We start from the raw sequence: 17,500 nt of genomic DNA on the forward strand, positions 1-17,500 counted from the left end.
GAGGGGAAAAAACCCGCTGTAACAACCGCTCCAACACAACTACAGACTCACTGACAACACAATTACAGACACATACAATGAGACTGAAACCCTCAGACAGAAAGCACACGCATTACATTTACATTCCAGCCAATTAGCAGACGCTTTTATCCAAAGTAACTTAGACCTGATTAGACCTGGTCAATCCCCCCTGGAGCAATGTGAGGTTAAGGTTAAGGGCCCAACAGCTGCACTGATCTTATTGTGGCTACACTGCGGCTTGAACCACCAACCTTCCAGGTCGCAGTGAAACACCTTAGCCACTAGGCTACAGGCTGCTCCAGGCCTTCAACAGAAGCTCACACACGACGACTATAATTAAACTGCAAAAACACTGACCTAACATAACTCCTGAAATGTCACCACTCACAACAAAACACTCAGGCCACTGACAGGGTAGGAAATGTAATTGGCTAAATGAGCTAAATTAATTGCTGTAGTTCCACTTGAGCGGTGAATGAAGCGTTCCGAGGTGTGTGTTAAAACACCGTACCTGTACCCTCCTCTCTGAGCGGGCCTGTACGCACCCTGGCTCCTCCTCTTCCTCTCCTCCTTGGCAGCCGATTGGATAGATCTGATGACATCACAACAGTGGGGGGGGAAACACAAGGAGCACTGTGAATTAACTTTTTTATCTTTGCATTTTATTTTCCGTTTGCTGAAGTATTACTGCATGTTTCACTTTAAAACCCAGTCCTGCTCAGCTGGTTACTCATCTATGGCTTGTTAAGACAACAGGGGGTTTGAGCAACGGATGTTTAAGAGCTGTGTTATACCCTTTTTCACCAGCAGATGGCGCTGCAAGCCCTCTAGTGAGTAACTAAATCCAACATTAAAGTGAATCAGTTATACACAGCAGAGCAGCCAATCGCCAGGGTATTTCAAACAATCATGCATCTCATTGGATCCCATAGCATTGTTTAACCATCTTTCTTTTTTTGATCTTTGAGAAATGCTGTAATTGGATGAGCCATTTCAAAGGGAATGTTGGGAGAATGAATAAGCACAAACTGTTCGATATATAAGTGGGGAGTCATTCTATAAACTGTGTGTGTGTATGCACGTGTGTGTGTGTATGTGTGTGTGCTCACTCATTCAGTGTATGTATCCATCAGTGTGAGCTCAAAGCCTCCGCTCCTGTGTGTGTGTGTGTGTGTGTGTGTGTGTGTGTGTGTGTGTGCGTGTGTGTGAGTGTGTGTGTGTGTGTGTGTGTGTGCGTGTGGTGTGAATGTGTGTGTGTGTGCGAATGTGTGTGTGTGTGCGTGTGTGTGTGTGTATGTGTGAGTGTGAGTGTGTGTGTGTGTGGTGTGAATGTGTGTGTGTGTGTGTGTGGTGTGAGTGTGTGTGTGTGTGTGTGTGGTGTGAATGTGTGTGTGTGTGTGTGTGTGTGCGTGTGTGAGAATGTGTGTGTGTGTGTGTGTGTGTGTGTGGATGTGTGTGTGTGTGTGGATGTGTGTGTGTGTGTGTGTGTGTGTGTGTGCGCGTGTGTGTATGTGTGAGTGTGAGTGTGAGTGTGTGTGTGTGTGTGTGTGTGGTGTGAATGTGTGTGTGTGTGTGGTGTGAGTGTGTGTGTGTGTGTGTGTGTGTGGTGTGAATGTGTGTGTGTGTGTGTGTGTGTGTGTGTGTGTGTGTGCGCGTGTGTGAGAATGTGTGTGTGTGTGTGTGTGAATGTGTGTGTGTGTGTGTGTGTGTGTGAGTGTGTGTGAGTGTGTGTGTGTGTGTGTGTGTGTGGTGTGTGTGTGTGTGTGTGTGTGTGTGTGTGTGTGTGTGTGTGTGTGTGTGTGTGTGTGTTCACTCACTCAGTGTCCGTATCCGTCAGTGTGAGCTCGGAGCCTCCATTCCTGGAGTCAGAGTCCACATCACTCTCCCCGGTCTCCCTCCACATCTCAGTGGACAGATCTGGAGACACATGAACCGTGATCGCACAAGAGCATAAAACCAGCGCATCCACTCAACCCCACTCAATAAACACACACACAGCACATCCACTCAACCCCACTCAACAAACACACACAGCACATCCACTCAACCCCACTCAACAAACACACACAGCACATCCACTCAGCCCCACTCAACAAACACACACAACACATCCACTCAACCCCACTCAACAAACACACACAGCACATCCACTCAGCCCCACTCAACAAACACACACAGCACATCCACTCAACCCCACTCAATAAACCACACAAAACACATCCACTCAACCCCACTCAATAAACCACACACAGGATGAGGGGGTATTTCATAAAACCAGGATTATGGCGTGAGTTGGATTACTGCATTGAGTAAAACCACAGAACACTCGTGAAACTGGAACATGGACTGAAACGGAGAGCGGTTCCAGGTTTTACTCCATGCAGTTATCCAGCTCAGTGATCTTTGCTTTGTGACACAGGCTTCAGAGCGGGGCCCCAGAGAGAGAGGGGGGGGGGCCAGACAGCGGGGCCCCTGAGCGGCCCCTATGACTCACCCAGCAGGGCCCGGTTTTCCAGTGGTGGTCTGATAGTCTCCAGATCCTGGCGGGACAGCAGAGTGTCATTCACACACACACACACACCCCCCCAATCTCACTGCATTACTCCTCCATCACCGCCCGACCATGGTTCTTATCTGCCTTCTGAGATTTGTTCTGAGATGTTGAGCTTCAAATCTTTCACATTCTAACACAGCAAATTCTGAAAGGCAGGGCGGTTCTTCAGAGGTCAAAATGACCCAACACGCTAAAAGCAGTCTGAATGTACAATGTGAAATCTAATTTTTGTCAAAAATGTTAGAACCTTATACCATCCATCCATCCATCCATCATCACCCGCTTATCCGGAGTCGGGTCGCGGGGGCAGTAGGCAAAGCCGGGTATTCCAGGCGTCCCTCTCCCCAGCAACGCATTCTAGCTCCTCCTGGGGGATCCCGAGGCGTTCCCTGGCCAGGAGAGATATATAATCTCTCCAGCGGGCTCTGGGTCTCCCTCGGGGTCTCCGCCCAGTTGGACGAGCCCGGAAAACCTCCAAAGGGAGGCGCCCGGGAGGCATCCTGATGAGATGCCCGAACCACCTCAATTGGCTCCTTTCGACGCGAAGGAGCAGCGGCTCTACTCCAAGCTCCCTCCGGATGTCCGAGCTCCTCACCCTATCTCTAAGGCTGAGCCCGGCCACCCTACGGAGGAAGCTCATTTCGGCCGCTTGTATACGCGATCTCGTTCTTTCGGTCACTACCCAAAGCTTGTGACCATAGGTGAGGGTTGGGACGTAGATCGACCAGTAAATCGAGAGCTTCGCCTTCCGGCTCAGCTCCTTCTTCACCACGACGGTCCGGTGCAACGCCCGCATTACTGCTGACGCTGCACCGATCCGCCTGTCGATCTCACGCTCCCTTCTACCCTCACTCGTGAACAAGAACCTTATACATTTAAGGTTATACGGTTAGCTCCTTAACACCCATTATCAACCTTGCTGGAGACATGTATCCACCACAGACTTGGGACAAATCCTTAATTTTCTGTGCTCTATTGATCTTGCATGGTGCAAATGAGCCATCCAGAAGGAGCGCTTTGCGCTTCTTGAGAGCATTTCATAGGTTCCAATACACCAGACAAGCTCAGTAAAGCATAGGAAATTAATTAATTTTATTTATTTAATTAATTAATCCAAAACAATGACCTATTTGACCCAGGTCTGATCGACCACTTCAAGAACTATAATTACGGATATCTGGGACCTTACAAAATTAAGCAGGTACAGGACACCGGCCGTCAACTCTAAGAACTGTTGAATTTGCGTCAGGTCTTTGACACGTCTCTGAAGCTTAATTTAGCCGCGCGGCACACCCCCGGGAGAGGCTCGTCCAGGCGGCCACGCCCTTTCCTCACCTGGGGCAGGTGGGCCAGCCCGGGGGGCGGGGCCACAGGCGCTGCCTCCTCCAGCTCGTCCCACACGGGAGTGTCACGCTCAGGGTACAGGGACGGCCCTTCTTCATCATCATCATCATCATCATCATCATCATCACCCTCCTCCTCCTCGGACGTCGAGTCCTTGGCCTGCTCCTCCTCCTCTTCCTCCTCCACCTCCTCATCGTCCACCGCCATCTCCCTCTCCCCGGGCGGGGTGTGCGGGGCAGTGGAGGGGGAGGCGTAGCGGGGGAGGGAGAAGGAGCCGTCCAGGATCCACTCTGGCTCGTCAGACGGCTCCCTGGGGCTGGGGGGGTCGTCCGCGAAACTCTGGAGCAAGAGTGGTACCTCAAACATTACATTACATTACATCACATTACACTACAGTACAGGGATGGGCAGATGCTCTTATTCAGAGCGAAATACAACAACGTGTGTGTTGAAGTGTCCCTGAGCCTAACCTTGCAAGGCAGCTAGTCGCCGTCGGTGTGTGAGTGTGTGTATAAATGGGTGAATGAGCATCCATTGTACAGTGCTTTGGATAAAGGCGCTATATAAAGGCCAACCATTACCATAGCCAGGGACAAGTGCGCTGAAAGACCCATTTGTCGACACGGGACTCTTGGGGCTGTGCACCTTTGTCCATAACTTTACCTCAAACAAAACAACACCCTCTAACCTCACAACACACCCCACCCCTCAACCCCACACCAAACTCCAACCCTTAACCACACACCACACCCAACTCGTGCACACTCCATTCTTCACCGTCACTGGAGAAAGAAGAAGGACACTGGATAAAGAAGAAGGAAACCCCACAAAACAAGGGAGATATTTCTGGAAATAAATGCTTTCGCGACCAACACCAACGGGCAGTGGCAGGATCCAGGTTGGACACCGGACGCAGTGTCCGAACCGCACGCTGGAACAGAGCGTCCTTAAGATCAGCCACCAGGCTTGTCCCAGGCCCCGGGGTCCGGGGTCCTCTCGGCCGTCTGAGGTTCGACCGCAAAACAGCTGCGGAGCTCACCCGACCCGTCCCGCCCTCCGACCCCTCTCCTCATCCAGCTCCAGGGCTTCCACACACAAATTAAGTTATCCTCTTATCCGAGGGCCCGAAACAAAGGCCCGAGTCACAGCGCGATCCGTGGGCGAGAGACGAGAGAGAGAGAGAGAGAGACGGGCGAGAGGCTCAGACCCCTCTCAGCAGAGAGACGGGCGAGAGGCTCAGACCCCTCTCAGCAGAGAGACGGGCGAGAGGCTCAGACCCCTCTCAGCAGAGAGACGGGCGAGAGGCTCAGACCCCTCTCAGCAGAGAGACGGGCGTTTCTGAAAGCAAACCTCAGAACCTGATCACTTCCCCTGCGTTTTTTTCCCTTCGTCTTCTTTTTTTTTTTTTTACCGCCTCTATCAGAAACTTGTGATCTGTGAAAAGCACTCCTGTCCTGCTTGCCGCATACAAAGAGCCCTTTATCTTTCACTCACTCACACACACACACACACACACACACACACACACACTCGCTCGCTCGCTCGCTCGATCACACACTCGCACACACACACACACCCTCAGGGGGAGGGGGGCAGGGGCTGTCCTCACACACACTCGCCCCAGACGCACTTAAGGCTCGTAAGAGCTGAAAACGCACTTTTCCCCTTGCTGCGGAGAAAACGGCTGAGTCAGCGCCTTCGTACCCAGCCGCCCCCCCCCCCCCCTTCCCGCCCCCCCACCCCCCCCCCTCCGTTCAGGCCCCTCGCAGCCCCAGAACCAATTTGCCATGAAAAATGTGCCGAGTCTAAAATCTTAATAGCGCAATTAGTCTCGTTTTTGGGTAGATTTACTACTACTGCGCTCAACTCCACGCCGCAATTACATCTTTGCTAAAAATTCAAGGATCGTACGGGACACCTCGGGCTGAGGCAGGGGGCGGGGGGGGGGTGGGGGTGTGGCGCACCTGGACAAATCCCTTTCGGGCGAAAAACAACCCACGCCGCACGATCCTCGCGTGCGCTAATGTCAAACAAGGTCGTTTGCCGGGTTAATCTTTCAACTGGCGGGGGAAAAGTATCCGCTAAAACCCTCCTTTCCAAGCGCATCGTCTCGAAAAGCAGTCGATTCGTCTCCTCGGCCCCGAGACGGATCCGAGGCACGGAGAACCTTTCGCCTCGCCGAGCGCACGGCTTTCAAACCGGCGATGACGGGCCCTCGCGCACTAGGCCCTCACCCCGGAGATGTGCTCGGCCGCTAACGCTCGCGGTATCGACAGGATGACGCACGATAATTTAGCTCCCCGCTGGGACGCTTCTCAGACTCCGCTAATGGCTGTGGAACTACCGCCACGTACACGCAGCACTTGCGTTAAAAGACACAAACACAATTACGTCTAAAACCGTGATTAAAACAAACCAGGACAGGGGAGGGGAAAAAAAAAAAAGTTAAGAAAAACTCAGCGCCAAATGAAACAACTTCAACATATTAATATTTAATTCTACAAGAATAACACTAATATGTGCCAGAACTGATGTTACGGTCTCAGTCAGCCTGTTGTAATGTATTTAATCCCAGCTACTTACAGTGACACAAAATGTCCTCACAAGGATAGTGGAATGTGTAACACTGGCACTACAGGGAAGCAGTGTTGTGAGGACATTTTGTGTCAGCTGGGATTTAGAAAGTAAGGAAAAAGGGGGGGGGGGGGGGTTAAATGCTAAATAGACTGCATTAATATTGCACTTTCATCCAAAGCGCTTTACAATTAATCCCTCTCATTCACCCATTTACACACACCCGCTCACACGCATGCTAACGGGGAAAGGCTGGCATGCAAGGCACCAATCAGCTCGTTGGGAGCAATTGGGGGGGGTCGGGTGACTCGCAACTTGGACACACCCAGGGTGGGGGATTGAACCGGCAGACTAAAGTTGCCCGGGGGGGGGGGGATTACCTCAGGGACAGGTGGGCTGGTCTCCCTGAGAGACTCTGTGTCCTCAGTCACTTCAGCCTCTTCTCTGGGGGCCTCCACCTCCACCGGTCCGCTACCCCGCGACTCGTCCGTCTGTCCAGAGTGGGACACAAAGCAAGGTTTTACTCACTCAGACCAGGGCTGAGGACAGGAATCTCCTAATGAGAACTACACTTCCCAGCATACCCAGCAGAGCAGACCGAGGCTTCACTCTCTCAGACCAGGGCTGAGGACAGGACGTCCCCAATTAGAACTACACTTCCCAGCATACCCAGCACAACAGACCAAGCTTTTACTCACTCAGATCAGGGCTAAAGATAGGAAGTCCCTAATTAGAACTACATTTCCCAGCATACCCAGCAGAAGAGAGACACACTCTCAAAAACGATGCATTTAATATCCTAAAACACTTTTTGTGTCGTTAATTTTTTTTTGGTTACTTTAAACACATTTTGTCAGCCCAGCATGGCTCCTCAACTTTATTTTATTTTTTTATTTTTTTAAATAGACATAGGGAAAAAATAAGAGAAGTGAGCCATATAAAACCATCAACAAACAATAAAAAATTTAAAAATCAACCAGGAAAGTTAAAATAAAAAAATCAATGATCAATCAATAAATAAATCATAAAAACATACAATAAAACTGAAATTAATAACAACAATAAATCCATGAACTCCACATGTTGTAGATGACATATTTAATTGAATGTAATATTTAGTGCTGTCAGAGGACTGAGCTCACCACCAGGGGCTTGCGGATGCCCAGGTAGACCGTTCCGGGAGGCGCGGCCTTCAGCACCTCCACGGCCTGCGGCAGGTGACAGGTGTCCAGGTGCGTGTCGTTAACGAACACCAGCTGGTCGCCGGGGAGGACCCCGCCGTGGGCCTCGGCCACGCCCCCGGGGACCAGCGAGCGAATCACGATGACCGAGCGCGCGATGTCGAGCGGGTCCTGCAGGGGGCGACAGAGACCACGGCAAGCGGGAGTCACACGAACACGCTCGCGGTGAATACAGGACGCAGCACAAAGAGATTCGCACAGAGCTGCGCTGTGCTGTGCTGGCGTTTTCACTGGCCGAGGGGACACCTTAAAATGACCTTACGCTCGGCTATCGCGCTGCCGGACTGCTCTACAGCGTTTAGGGTTTAACCGAGCATGTTCTCACAGTGCCGGGGTTTGGCCAGAGAGAGTGGGATAAATGTTCTCGCTAAAAACCCCGTTCCCCACAAGTGCAGATGCGGTAGTCAGCTCGGGGGCTGTGCTGGTTATGTTATGGTTATGGAAGACATGCCCAGCTGTCAATCAAGGGCTGTGGCCAGTCACAGGTAAGCAACCGCGTCCAGCCAATTACAGAGACAGTGATAGAGAGACGGAGCAGAACAGGCGGAAAAACAGGAAGCAAATTACACTTTTATGTCATCAAGAAAAGGTAGAATCAGTGGTAACCAACCCTGCTCCTGGAGGTTTTCACTCCCGCCCTAAGAAAGCACACCTCATTCAGCAGCTAGAGATCTTGTTGAGACGCTAATTAGTAGTCAGGTGTATAGAGAAGAAATGGACGGAAGATCTCCAGGAACAGGGTTGGTTACCACTGGGCTAAACGGAGTCACACAGCTCTTACTTCAGTATTGGTATTTACAGCAATTATGTATGAGAATTCTGTTTGGTAGTTTGCACGGGGGGTGGGTGCCCACAAAAGTATTCAAAATCCTTTGGGGAATCACAGCGAGCCAATCAGGCTGCAGAACTACAACAGTCCGCGCATCGACATTCTCGCCTCCGGACGCCCGAGAACCACCGTCAGCCCAGCCGAGCGCTTTGAGAAAACGCCGCAGCGCCTTCCCGTCCCCTGCTGAGGTGTCACAGGTATCAATCACGTTACGAGCGGGGCCAGGCCATAAAAGCGCAATTCAGCTCCAATTTGATGCGTCCCACAATATATTTGATGACCCATATGGGCTGATTTTTATGTGACGACTGACAGTATAAAAGTGATTAACAAGTGGTTATTCCGGCGTCGGAAGAGGAAGCCGTACTGCGGTAATTAGCAGGGACGCCGATCCGGCCGTAACGGGAGAGGAGCGTTTAACGGTCAGCGTTTCCTGACGCAGCGCAGCCATTGGTCGCGTGAGCGGTCGGTGCGCCGGGAGAGAAGGCCGGCGATTGGCCGGCGGGGTGGGTCTGCGATTGGCCGTCCTGGACAGGAGCGGAGTTGGAGCGCAGGGCGGTTCAGAAATGAAAGGGACTTTGTGTTCGGCTCTCCCAGGGGTGTGTGTGTGTGTGTGTGTGTGTGTGTGTGTGTGTGTGTGTGGCGCAGGAGAGGGAGAGAACACCACGCCCCTTACTGCACACGGTCATGTCATGTCAGGGAACACGCACACGTACAGACAACGTCTACAAATGTACAGACACACGCGCGCACACACAGAGACCGATAAAAACACACACGTTAAGACAGACAGACAGACAGACAGACAGACAGACAGACAGACAGACAGACAGACAGACAGACAGACAGACAGACAGACAGACAGACAGACAGACAGACAGACAGACAGACAGACAGACAGACAGACAGACAGACAGACACACACACACACACACAGACACACACACACACACACACACACACACACACACACACACACACACACACACACACACACACACACACACACACACACACACACACACACACACACACACACACACACACACACACACACACACACACACAGAGACCTGCGGAGCCCAGCAGTATTTGGCTAATGGATTATTAGCTCCAGTGGAATGCTAATAAAGCACACAGCTTAACACTCTCCTGACCTCAGTGACTGAGCTTTACATCACAAAACCAGCACAGTGGACCAAAACACCCGCAGTGTGCCAACTGCACTACACCTGAAACCTGAAACCCAGTTACTGAGCTTTACATCACAAAACCAGTGGACCAAAACACCCGCAGTGTGCCAACTGCACTGCACCTGAAACCCAGTTACTGAGCTTTACATCACAAAACCAGCACAGTGGACCAAAACACCCGCAGTGTGCCAACTGCACTACACCTGAACCCCAGTTACTGAGCTTTACATCACAAAACCAGAGGACCAAAACAGCCTCAACTGCACTGCACCTGAAACCCAGTTACTGAGCTTTACATCACAAAACCAGAGGACCAAAACAGCCTCAACTGCACTGCACCTAAAACCCAGTCACTGAGCTTTACACCACAAAACCAGCACAGTGGACCAAAACACCCGCAGCAGGCCTGCTGCAGTACACCTGAAACCCAGTGACTGTGCTTTAGAGACTGTTAACCTGAGGAGGAGCTCAGACCATTAACCTGAGGAGGAGCTCAGGCCGTTAACCTGAGGAGGAGCTCAGGCCGTTAACCTGAGGAGGAGTCCGCAGCCCTCGGTCCTGACCGGTGAGTGCAGACGGAGGGCTGACTGTGGGCCCGGCCCGGCCCTGATCGGTGATGAAGACTCCGGTGGACAGAGCCGAGGAAGGGGGAACGTGAAAAGAACAGGGCCGGTGCTGGGTCCAATCACCAGGACTGATTACACAATTTACCACCGTGGCAGAACCGGCGCAGGCCGGGGAAAAAAGGCAATTTTGGGAGGGGTGAGGGTGGGGGGGTCGGGGGGTGGGGGTTGAGGGTGGGGAGGGGGGTGAGCTGAGGCCTGGAGAAAGGGTGGATGAACACGGGAACACAGTGAAAAAAAGAGGAGGAAGGGGGAAAAAAAAGAGGGAAAAGTTTGAGAGAGAGAGAGAGAGAGAGAGAGAGAGAGAGAGAGAGAGAGAGAGAGAGGGAGAGAGGGGGGGGGTGGAGTTCCAGTCCAGCTGGTCCTTTGGGTTAGACACAGGCTGCATTGTCCAGCTCCGGAGTTTCAGCCAAGCGTGTTTCACTTCGATCCCCCCTGACCCCCCCCACCCCCCCGCACTCTCATCCCACCCGGGCGATGATGTCAGCGAGCTAGAGCGTTTAAACCTCGCCAAGCGGGACGGGGGACGGGGGGGCAGTGAGCGGGGGGGGTTCTGCAAACAGAGCAGCGATGGAGTGGGGGGGGGGCAGTTTGGAGTTACGTCATCGGGATGGGACGACCCGCTGCGTCCCGTATCGATCCCCAGCCTGTCAGCACCGAGAAGCCGTCCCTGCGCTATCTACGCCCCCCCGCTCGACCGCGCCCGTGATTTAGGGGTCCGCATAAAAACACAGGGCCCGCCGTGTCGCAGTCCTACGGGCGATTACCGCTCGAGAACTACAACTCCCACAGAGCCGCGGGCGGCCATTACTGTACGTCTACGCCGACGTTCTTCCCGACCGCGACTGCTGAAGCCCTCGGTATCGGCAAACCCCGCGTTTCAGAGTAACAGTGAAATGGAGACCGAACCGCTGGGCTTTAACGTTTGAGTGCTGAATCTCATTACATTATTGGCATTTGGCAGACGCTCTTATCCAGAGCAACATACAGTTGATTAGACCAAGCAGGAGACAATCCTCCCCTGGAGCAATGCAGGGTTAAGGGCCTTGCTCAAGGGTCCAACGGCTGTGCGGATCTTATTGTGGCTACACCGGGGATTGAACCACCGACTGAACTTGCGGGTCACAGTCACGTACCTTAACCACTACGCTACAGGCCTCCCCAGGCCTCACATTCATTCAAGTTTAACGATTTCATGATCGTACCCCGTCTGCAAGGCTTGCGGGCGCCCACTAGGGGGCAGACTGCATGGTGCAGCAAGAAAAAGTGTTTTGACGGAACGGCGAACTGTTATTCATCCCAAAATTATATCTTCCCTCTGTCTCAGAGCTTCGGTTAAACCGAGATAACCGTGTATTATGTGAAACCATTTATTATGTGATCTGACTTGCAAGTACACATAATTTTTCTCTCTGTGCCACAAGTAGAAACTATAATAGTCAGGGTTGTAACTACCAGCATATCAGCGAGTGAGGAATCGCACATTAAAAACATAACAGTCGAGCAGTGCGATGTGTAATCTGTATGTGGCATCAGGATACATCCAGGCCTTCATGAGGATAAGGGCACCATCTATCAAGGTTGTTCATTGGCACAGTTCTGCTGCTCTATACAGGCTGTTCATTGGTCAGGGCTGCTGCTTTATCAAGACTGTCCATTGGTCCAGGACTGTGTTAACCTTTCACTGCACTATCAAGACTGCTCATTGGGCCAGGACTGTGTTAACCTTTCACTGCACTATCGAGACTGCTCATTGGGCCAGGGCTCCATAAACCTTTTCCCCACTCTACAAGGCCATTTCACTGCTGTCTGGGCAGCTGTGTGCTGCTGGACTGAATATGTACATGAATTGAAAAGGATACTCACACAGATTTAACCGTTTTTGACACCAGGGCCCTGTAAACATCCTCCATTAAGAGGCGTCTGAAAACACGTGATTACACCAGCACGACAACGCTACTTAAAGAGGTTTTAAAGTGGCGGACACACCCAGTGATGTCACACACTGATGCCGAACGGGATCCCTGATTACCGATGACGCAAGCCAGCCGCAGAGGAGTGACGGACTCCATCCGGTTCTGGAGAAACTGGAGCAGGGGCAGCATGTAGCCTAGTGGCTAAGTTACATGTCTGGGACCTGGAAGGTTGGTGGTTCAAGACCCAGCGTAGCCACCGTAAGATCAGTGCAGCCGTTGGGCCCTTGAGCAAGGACCTTAACCCCACATTGCTCCAAATCGAGATTGTCCCCTGCTTAGTCTAATCAACTGCAAGTGGGCTTTGGATACGAATAACAGACCTTTACTCTCATTATGAGGGAGTAAGTCCAGGCAGGCCGCCCGTAGAGGAGCAGGTCCGTGCATCACCTCCCTCATTACCGCCGCTGACACAAACCACCTCCCTCATTACCGCCGCTGACACAAACCACCTCCCTCATTACCGCCGCTGACACAAACCACCTCCCTCATTACCGCCGCTGACACAAACCACCTCCGTCCGCCAGTAACACCCCACCTACAGTCCTCCGCCCGCCAGTAACACCCCACCTACTGTCCTCCGCCCGCCATCAACACCCCACCTACTGTCCTCCGCCCGCCAGTAACACCCCACCTCCTGTCCTCCGCCCGCCATCAACACCCCACCTCCTGTCCTCCACCCACGCTCAACACCCCACCTACAGTCCTCCGCCCGTCATCAACACCCCACCTGCTGTCCTCCGCCCACCATCAACACCCCACCTACTGTCCTCCGCCCACCAGTAACACCCCACCTGCAGTCCTCCGCCCGCCCTCAACGCCTGACCTGCAGTCCTCCACCCGCCAGCCCCATCATATCTCCGTTCAACATTCCAGTGTAAGTGTCCTCGCTCGCGGTCCCGGGAGCTCATCCGTCCTGTGGCACACGTGCAGTGCCATCGTCTGGGCGGTTTTCCGTAGGTGCACACGTGTCAGCGGGGTAAATAAGTCATTATGCAGTGATGCAGGGGGCGTGGCTTGGCGTGAGGTATTGTCTCTGCAGTGCTGCGGTCTCCAGGCTCCAGGCACACGGCCGAGAGTCATACATCAGCGCAGCGGTCACAATATCTCACCGCAAGTCACGACTCTCAGGGCGTTATTGCAATTATACAGCGGTTTTACCAACACGTTTACAAATTTATAAAAACGACTTTAACCCCCTGAGACCATGTGTCCTCAAACGAGGACGTTACACTCTGGCTTCCCTGAGCTCCACACAGCATCTCGTAACATGAGGGACATGCTATTAAGAAAACCATATATATTTTAAAAAATGTTTTCACTGCAACATGTTTTTGTCCTCCAAGACGCGTGTATTATGTAAAAAAAAAAGGAAAAAAAAGGAAAGTTAAAGAACGATATCGCCAATACAACAAATCAACAGAAACGTAAAGATAGCCTAGCGGTTTGGCTTTGTGTGAGATACTGTTCCTCCTTCAAATGTTGTATAACAACCAATACATACATACATCTAGTGACTTCTTCCTTAGAAAAATAAAGGTTAAAGCCGACCGCTATATTAGTGGGCGAGTCGGGTGAACTGCCCACTGCCCGAGGAATTCGGAATCCATTTTGGCTCTCCAGTTTTCCCGGTAAATAAATAAGTGAATGGTTGAAGCCATACGCAGGAGGACTGTATTTGCTCCCAGGAACGCAGGGGGACCACGGAGCCGCACTCAGCAGTTTATGTTCAGTAAATCTAACTCTGCGGTTTTATGTACAGTAAATCTAATCTGGACGGCCCTTTGTTTTACAGGAGAGCCGCTACAGCAGACCTGCTTTCTCCATCAGAGCCGGAAAGCAGGTCCACTTCCACAGAGCGGAGCGTAACTCACTCAGACGCCACAAATTAGCCGGCTCTCCCGCAGGTATGTCTGCGCCGCGTTTATAATTCAAATTTATTACGAGTGGGATATTACTTATTCATAAACTAAATACATATTACATAAATACTGCCGGCACACGTGCGTAGGGACTCGTTGCTACACTCCTGGGGTATTTTTTTTTCGCTTTATCAATTTGATTGACCTGGATTGCGTATCCATCGCGGCTTTTGGCAGTAGTTCCCAATCTGTCTGTCGGAGAAGTCCTGGAATCACGGTCCTCGAGGGCCGAGAACTGCCGGTTTTCCACCCTCCCTTTACCTGGGAGTCAGGTGGGAGGGCAGTCTGGCCAGTGAGTAACACTTCTAACTTCTCGATTAATTACCCGGGAGGACGGAAAACCAGAGCAGGATTGGGACATGTTCTGTCTAAGGCGCCCTCTGGAGGTGAGAAGAGGCGTAGCGGAGTGCGTTTCCAGTGCCTCAGATGGGCCCCATTGCTGCAGTAATTCATTGTCCTTTAAATAATTGCACAAAAGGTCGGACACATGGACTGCATTTACTAATTAAGAGGCTCCTGAGCTGGGAAAGAGTGGAGCCCCTGACTGATAAGGGCCATTACTGTATACCAAGAGACAAAGTGCTTCTCATTGGACCCTGTCACATGGCCACGCCCACTCCGATATGTCCAGTGCCTTTTAAGGAAGTTACAAATCACGCATTTTATCTACAATAGTACAGCACAGCGCTACGGAACTCCACGTCCTGCGGGCCGCAGTGTCTGCAGGTATGTACTCCGACCGTGCACGACACCGCCTGATTTCACTGATTATTTCACCTGCTTGGCACGGATAATAAGCTGATTTGTGAAATCGGGCGGTGTAGCGCACGGTCGAAGCGAATGTCCGCAGACACCGCGGCCCGCAGGACGTGGTGTTGAGTAGCGCTGGCATAGCACAATCTAAGTGCTCTTTGTGTATTTGTGGGGATCTTACTCAAATGCCACTGAAGTGCGTGTAGGCTGAAGTGTGTGGAGGCTGAAGTGCGTGTCTTTTCAACGTTTCTGTGTATCGGTCAGCAGCCAATCAGAAATCAAACTGGCACTTGACCAGTGTATTCAGCATGTAGCCTAGTGGCTGAGGTACAAGACTGGGACCCGGAAGGTTTGTCAGTCAAGCCCTAGTGTAGGCGCAATGAGATCCACACAGCCGTTGGGCCCTTGAGCAAGGCCCTTAACCCCACACTGCTCCAGGGGAGGATTGTCCCCTGCTTAGTCTAATCAACTGTAAGTCACACTTTGGTCTCGCTAAATAACAAACTATTATTATCAGATTAGCATTCAGTTTGAATTTTCAATTTTTTTACCGAACTCCGGAGCTGAAGTGCCCCAGAAAGGCGTAGCCCACGTGAGCGGGGTCTGCCCGACCCAGGTGTCCCAGACAAACGGCATTAACCCGACCGCGCGGGGTGACCGCCGCGTCTTAACGAGCCGGCCGGCGCCGAAAGGCGTTTTTCAGAAACCGTATCCCGGCAACACTTTTAAGTGACTTTTAAACGACTGCGGGGGAACGCTCGACTGACTCCCGTCCCGGCACCTTCCCGCTGAACCCGGCTAAAGCGCGGCGTTTCAGCAAAGCTACTTAAAAACACACCTCCTTCATCAATCACCATTAGGGCCGTTAGCAGGGAATACGGGGGGGGGGGGGGGGGCTGTCGTTCGTTTACACATCAGCGGCGACAATTACCCTCGCACTTCTCATTTTTTAAACATTACTCGTGTCAGGAAAAGTAAAAGAGCCGTGATTTAGAGAGTCTATTCGCTGTACGTAACGCCGGGAACAGCCCGGTGCCTGACAGACCCGTATTACTGGAGTTTACCCAAACTCTACACTGCTGAAAGCGCCTCCCCTTCCCAGCCCAGAACTCAAAACATTCTTCCACACCGAACAGAAAGAGTTGCCCAATCTTTTCTGTTAACCTAAGCACTTTTTTTCCTTTTTTTTTCTGCTGAAACAGAAAGAAATGTTGTCCGTCAGATGAATAGACGGTTCTCTTATCAAAAAAAAAAAAAAAGTGAGAAGTTTTTCCCGGAGTCCGTGGGGGTCCCAGAGCCCGGAAGAATTCCGACAGAAGAGGAGTGGAGAAAGGGGGGATGAGACGGGGGGGAGAATAAAGGAGTGCGTGGAACGGGCCCCTGGATGCCTGTCAGTGGCCCATCTCTGAAAGGCAGGCCACGGGGCCCGCTTCGCCTGGCCTTATCGGCCCCTGCAAACGACCAGGCCCCTCTGCCCCACTCCAAACAGCAAAAATCAATTCCTGCTCTCCGCCCTGGAACAGGATCAGCTCACAGCAACACGGAGGTTCAGAGAGAGGGAGAGAGGGAGGGATGGAGAGAGGGAGAGGGAGAAAGAGAGAGGGAGGGATGGAGAGAGGGCGAGGGAGAAAGAGAGGGAGAAAGAGAGAGGGAGGGATGGAGAGAGGGAGAAAGAGAGAGGGAGAAGGGGGAGGGAGAGGGGGGAGAAAGAGAGGGAGGGGGAGAGACAGAGAGACAGAGAGGGACGGAGGGAGAGAGAAGGAGAGAGACAGAGAGGGAGAGAGAAGGAGAGAGACAGAGAGGGAAAGAGGGAGAGAGAGAGGGAGAGGGAGGGGGAGAGAAAGAGAATAAAGCAAGCACCACAAAGTAAAAACACAGAGTTGCTGTCTTGTGATATTTCTATATTCATAATTGAATATGCAGGCCTTTATCCATCTGTACTGTATACCCACAGCCCTGACCCGATTCCCCGAGACACAACCTCACATCATCCCACAACCAACCAGACGCTTATCTCCATCAACCTCCGTCTGCTCTCAACTTCTGCTCAACTTCTGCTCAAAGTCGGCCCCAATCACGAGAGACTGTGCTGATCTCTTCAGGGCTTCAGCAGTCCTTCATGATAAACCTCGCGCCGATCTCCGCCATTTTGTTTCTCCTAATCGGTTGTCATAAGCTGTGATTTAAATAACCAGTGTGTAAGCACCAGCTGAACTGACAGATCTGAAACACCAGGCCTGTCTCAGTTTCCTCTACAGTACTGAAGAGAAGTACCGCACTGTGCCAGGCTGACGCTGTACTCAAAACTACACACACACACACACACACTCACTCCCCCTATCACACACACACACACACACACACACACACACTCACTCCCCCTATCACACACACACACTCCCCCTATCACACACACACACACACACACACACACACACACACACACTCTCCCCCTATCTCACACACACACACA

General features: G+C 51.9%; 1 protein-coding gene across 1 annotated transcript in view; it reads right to left on the reverse strand.

The window, feature by feature from the left end:
- Nucleotides 1–17,500, reverse strand: part of patj (PATJ crumbs cell polarity complex component) — a 114,752-nt gene that overhangs the window by 78,081 nt on the left and 19,171 nt on the right. Inside the window, exons 11-16 of the mRNA XM_061237740.1 lie at nt 7,636–7,845; nt 6,874–6,984; nt 3,911–4,258; nt 2,516–2,561; nt 1,839–1,938; nt 533–613 (exon numbers count right to left, since the gene is read on the reverse strand). Of these exons, the coding sequence (XP_061093724.1) occupies nt 533–613; nt 1,839–1,938; nt 2,516–2,561; nt 3,911–4,258; nt 6,874–6,984; nt 7,636–7,845 (896 nt within the window). The remainder of the gene's footprint in view (nt 1–532; nt 614–1,838; nt 1,939–2,515; nt 2,562–3,910; nt 4,259–6,873; nt 6,985–7,635; nt 7,846–17,500) is intronic.

The sequence above is a fragment of the Conger conger genome, chromosome 4 (assembly GCF_963514075.1).
Source record: "Conger conger chromosome 4, fConCon1.1, whole genome shotgun sequence".
NCBI classification, from domain to species: Eukaryota; Metazoa; Chordata; class Actinopteri; order Anguilliformes; family Congridae; genus Conger; species Conger conger.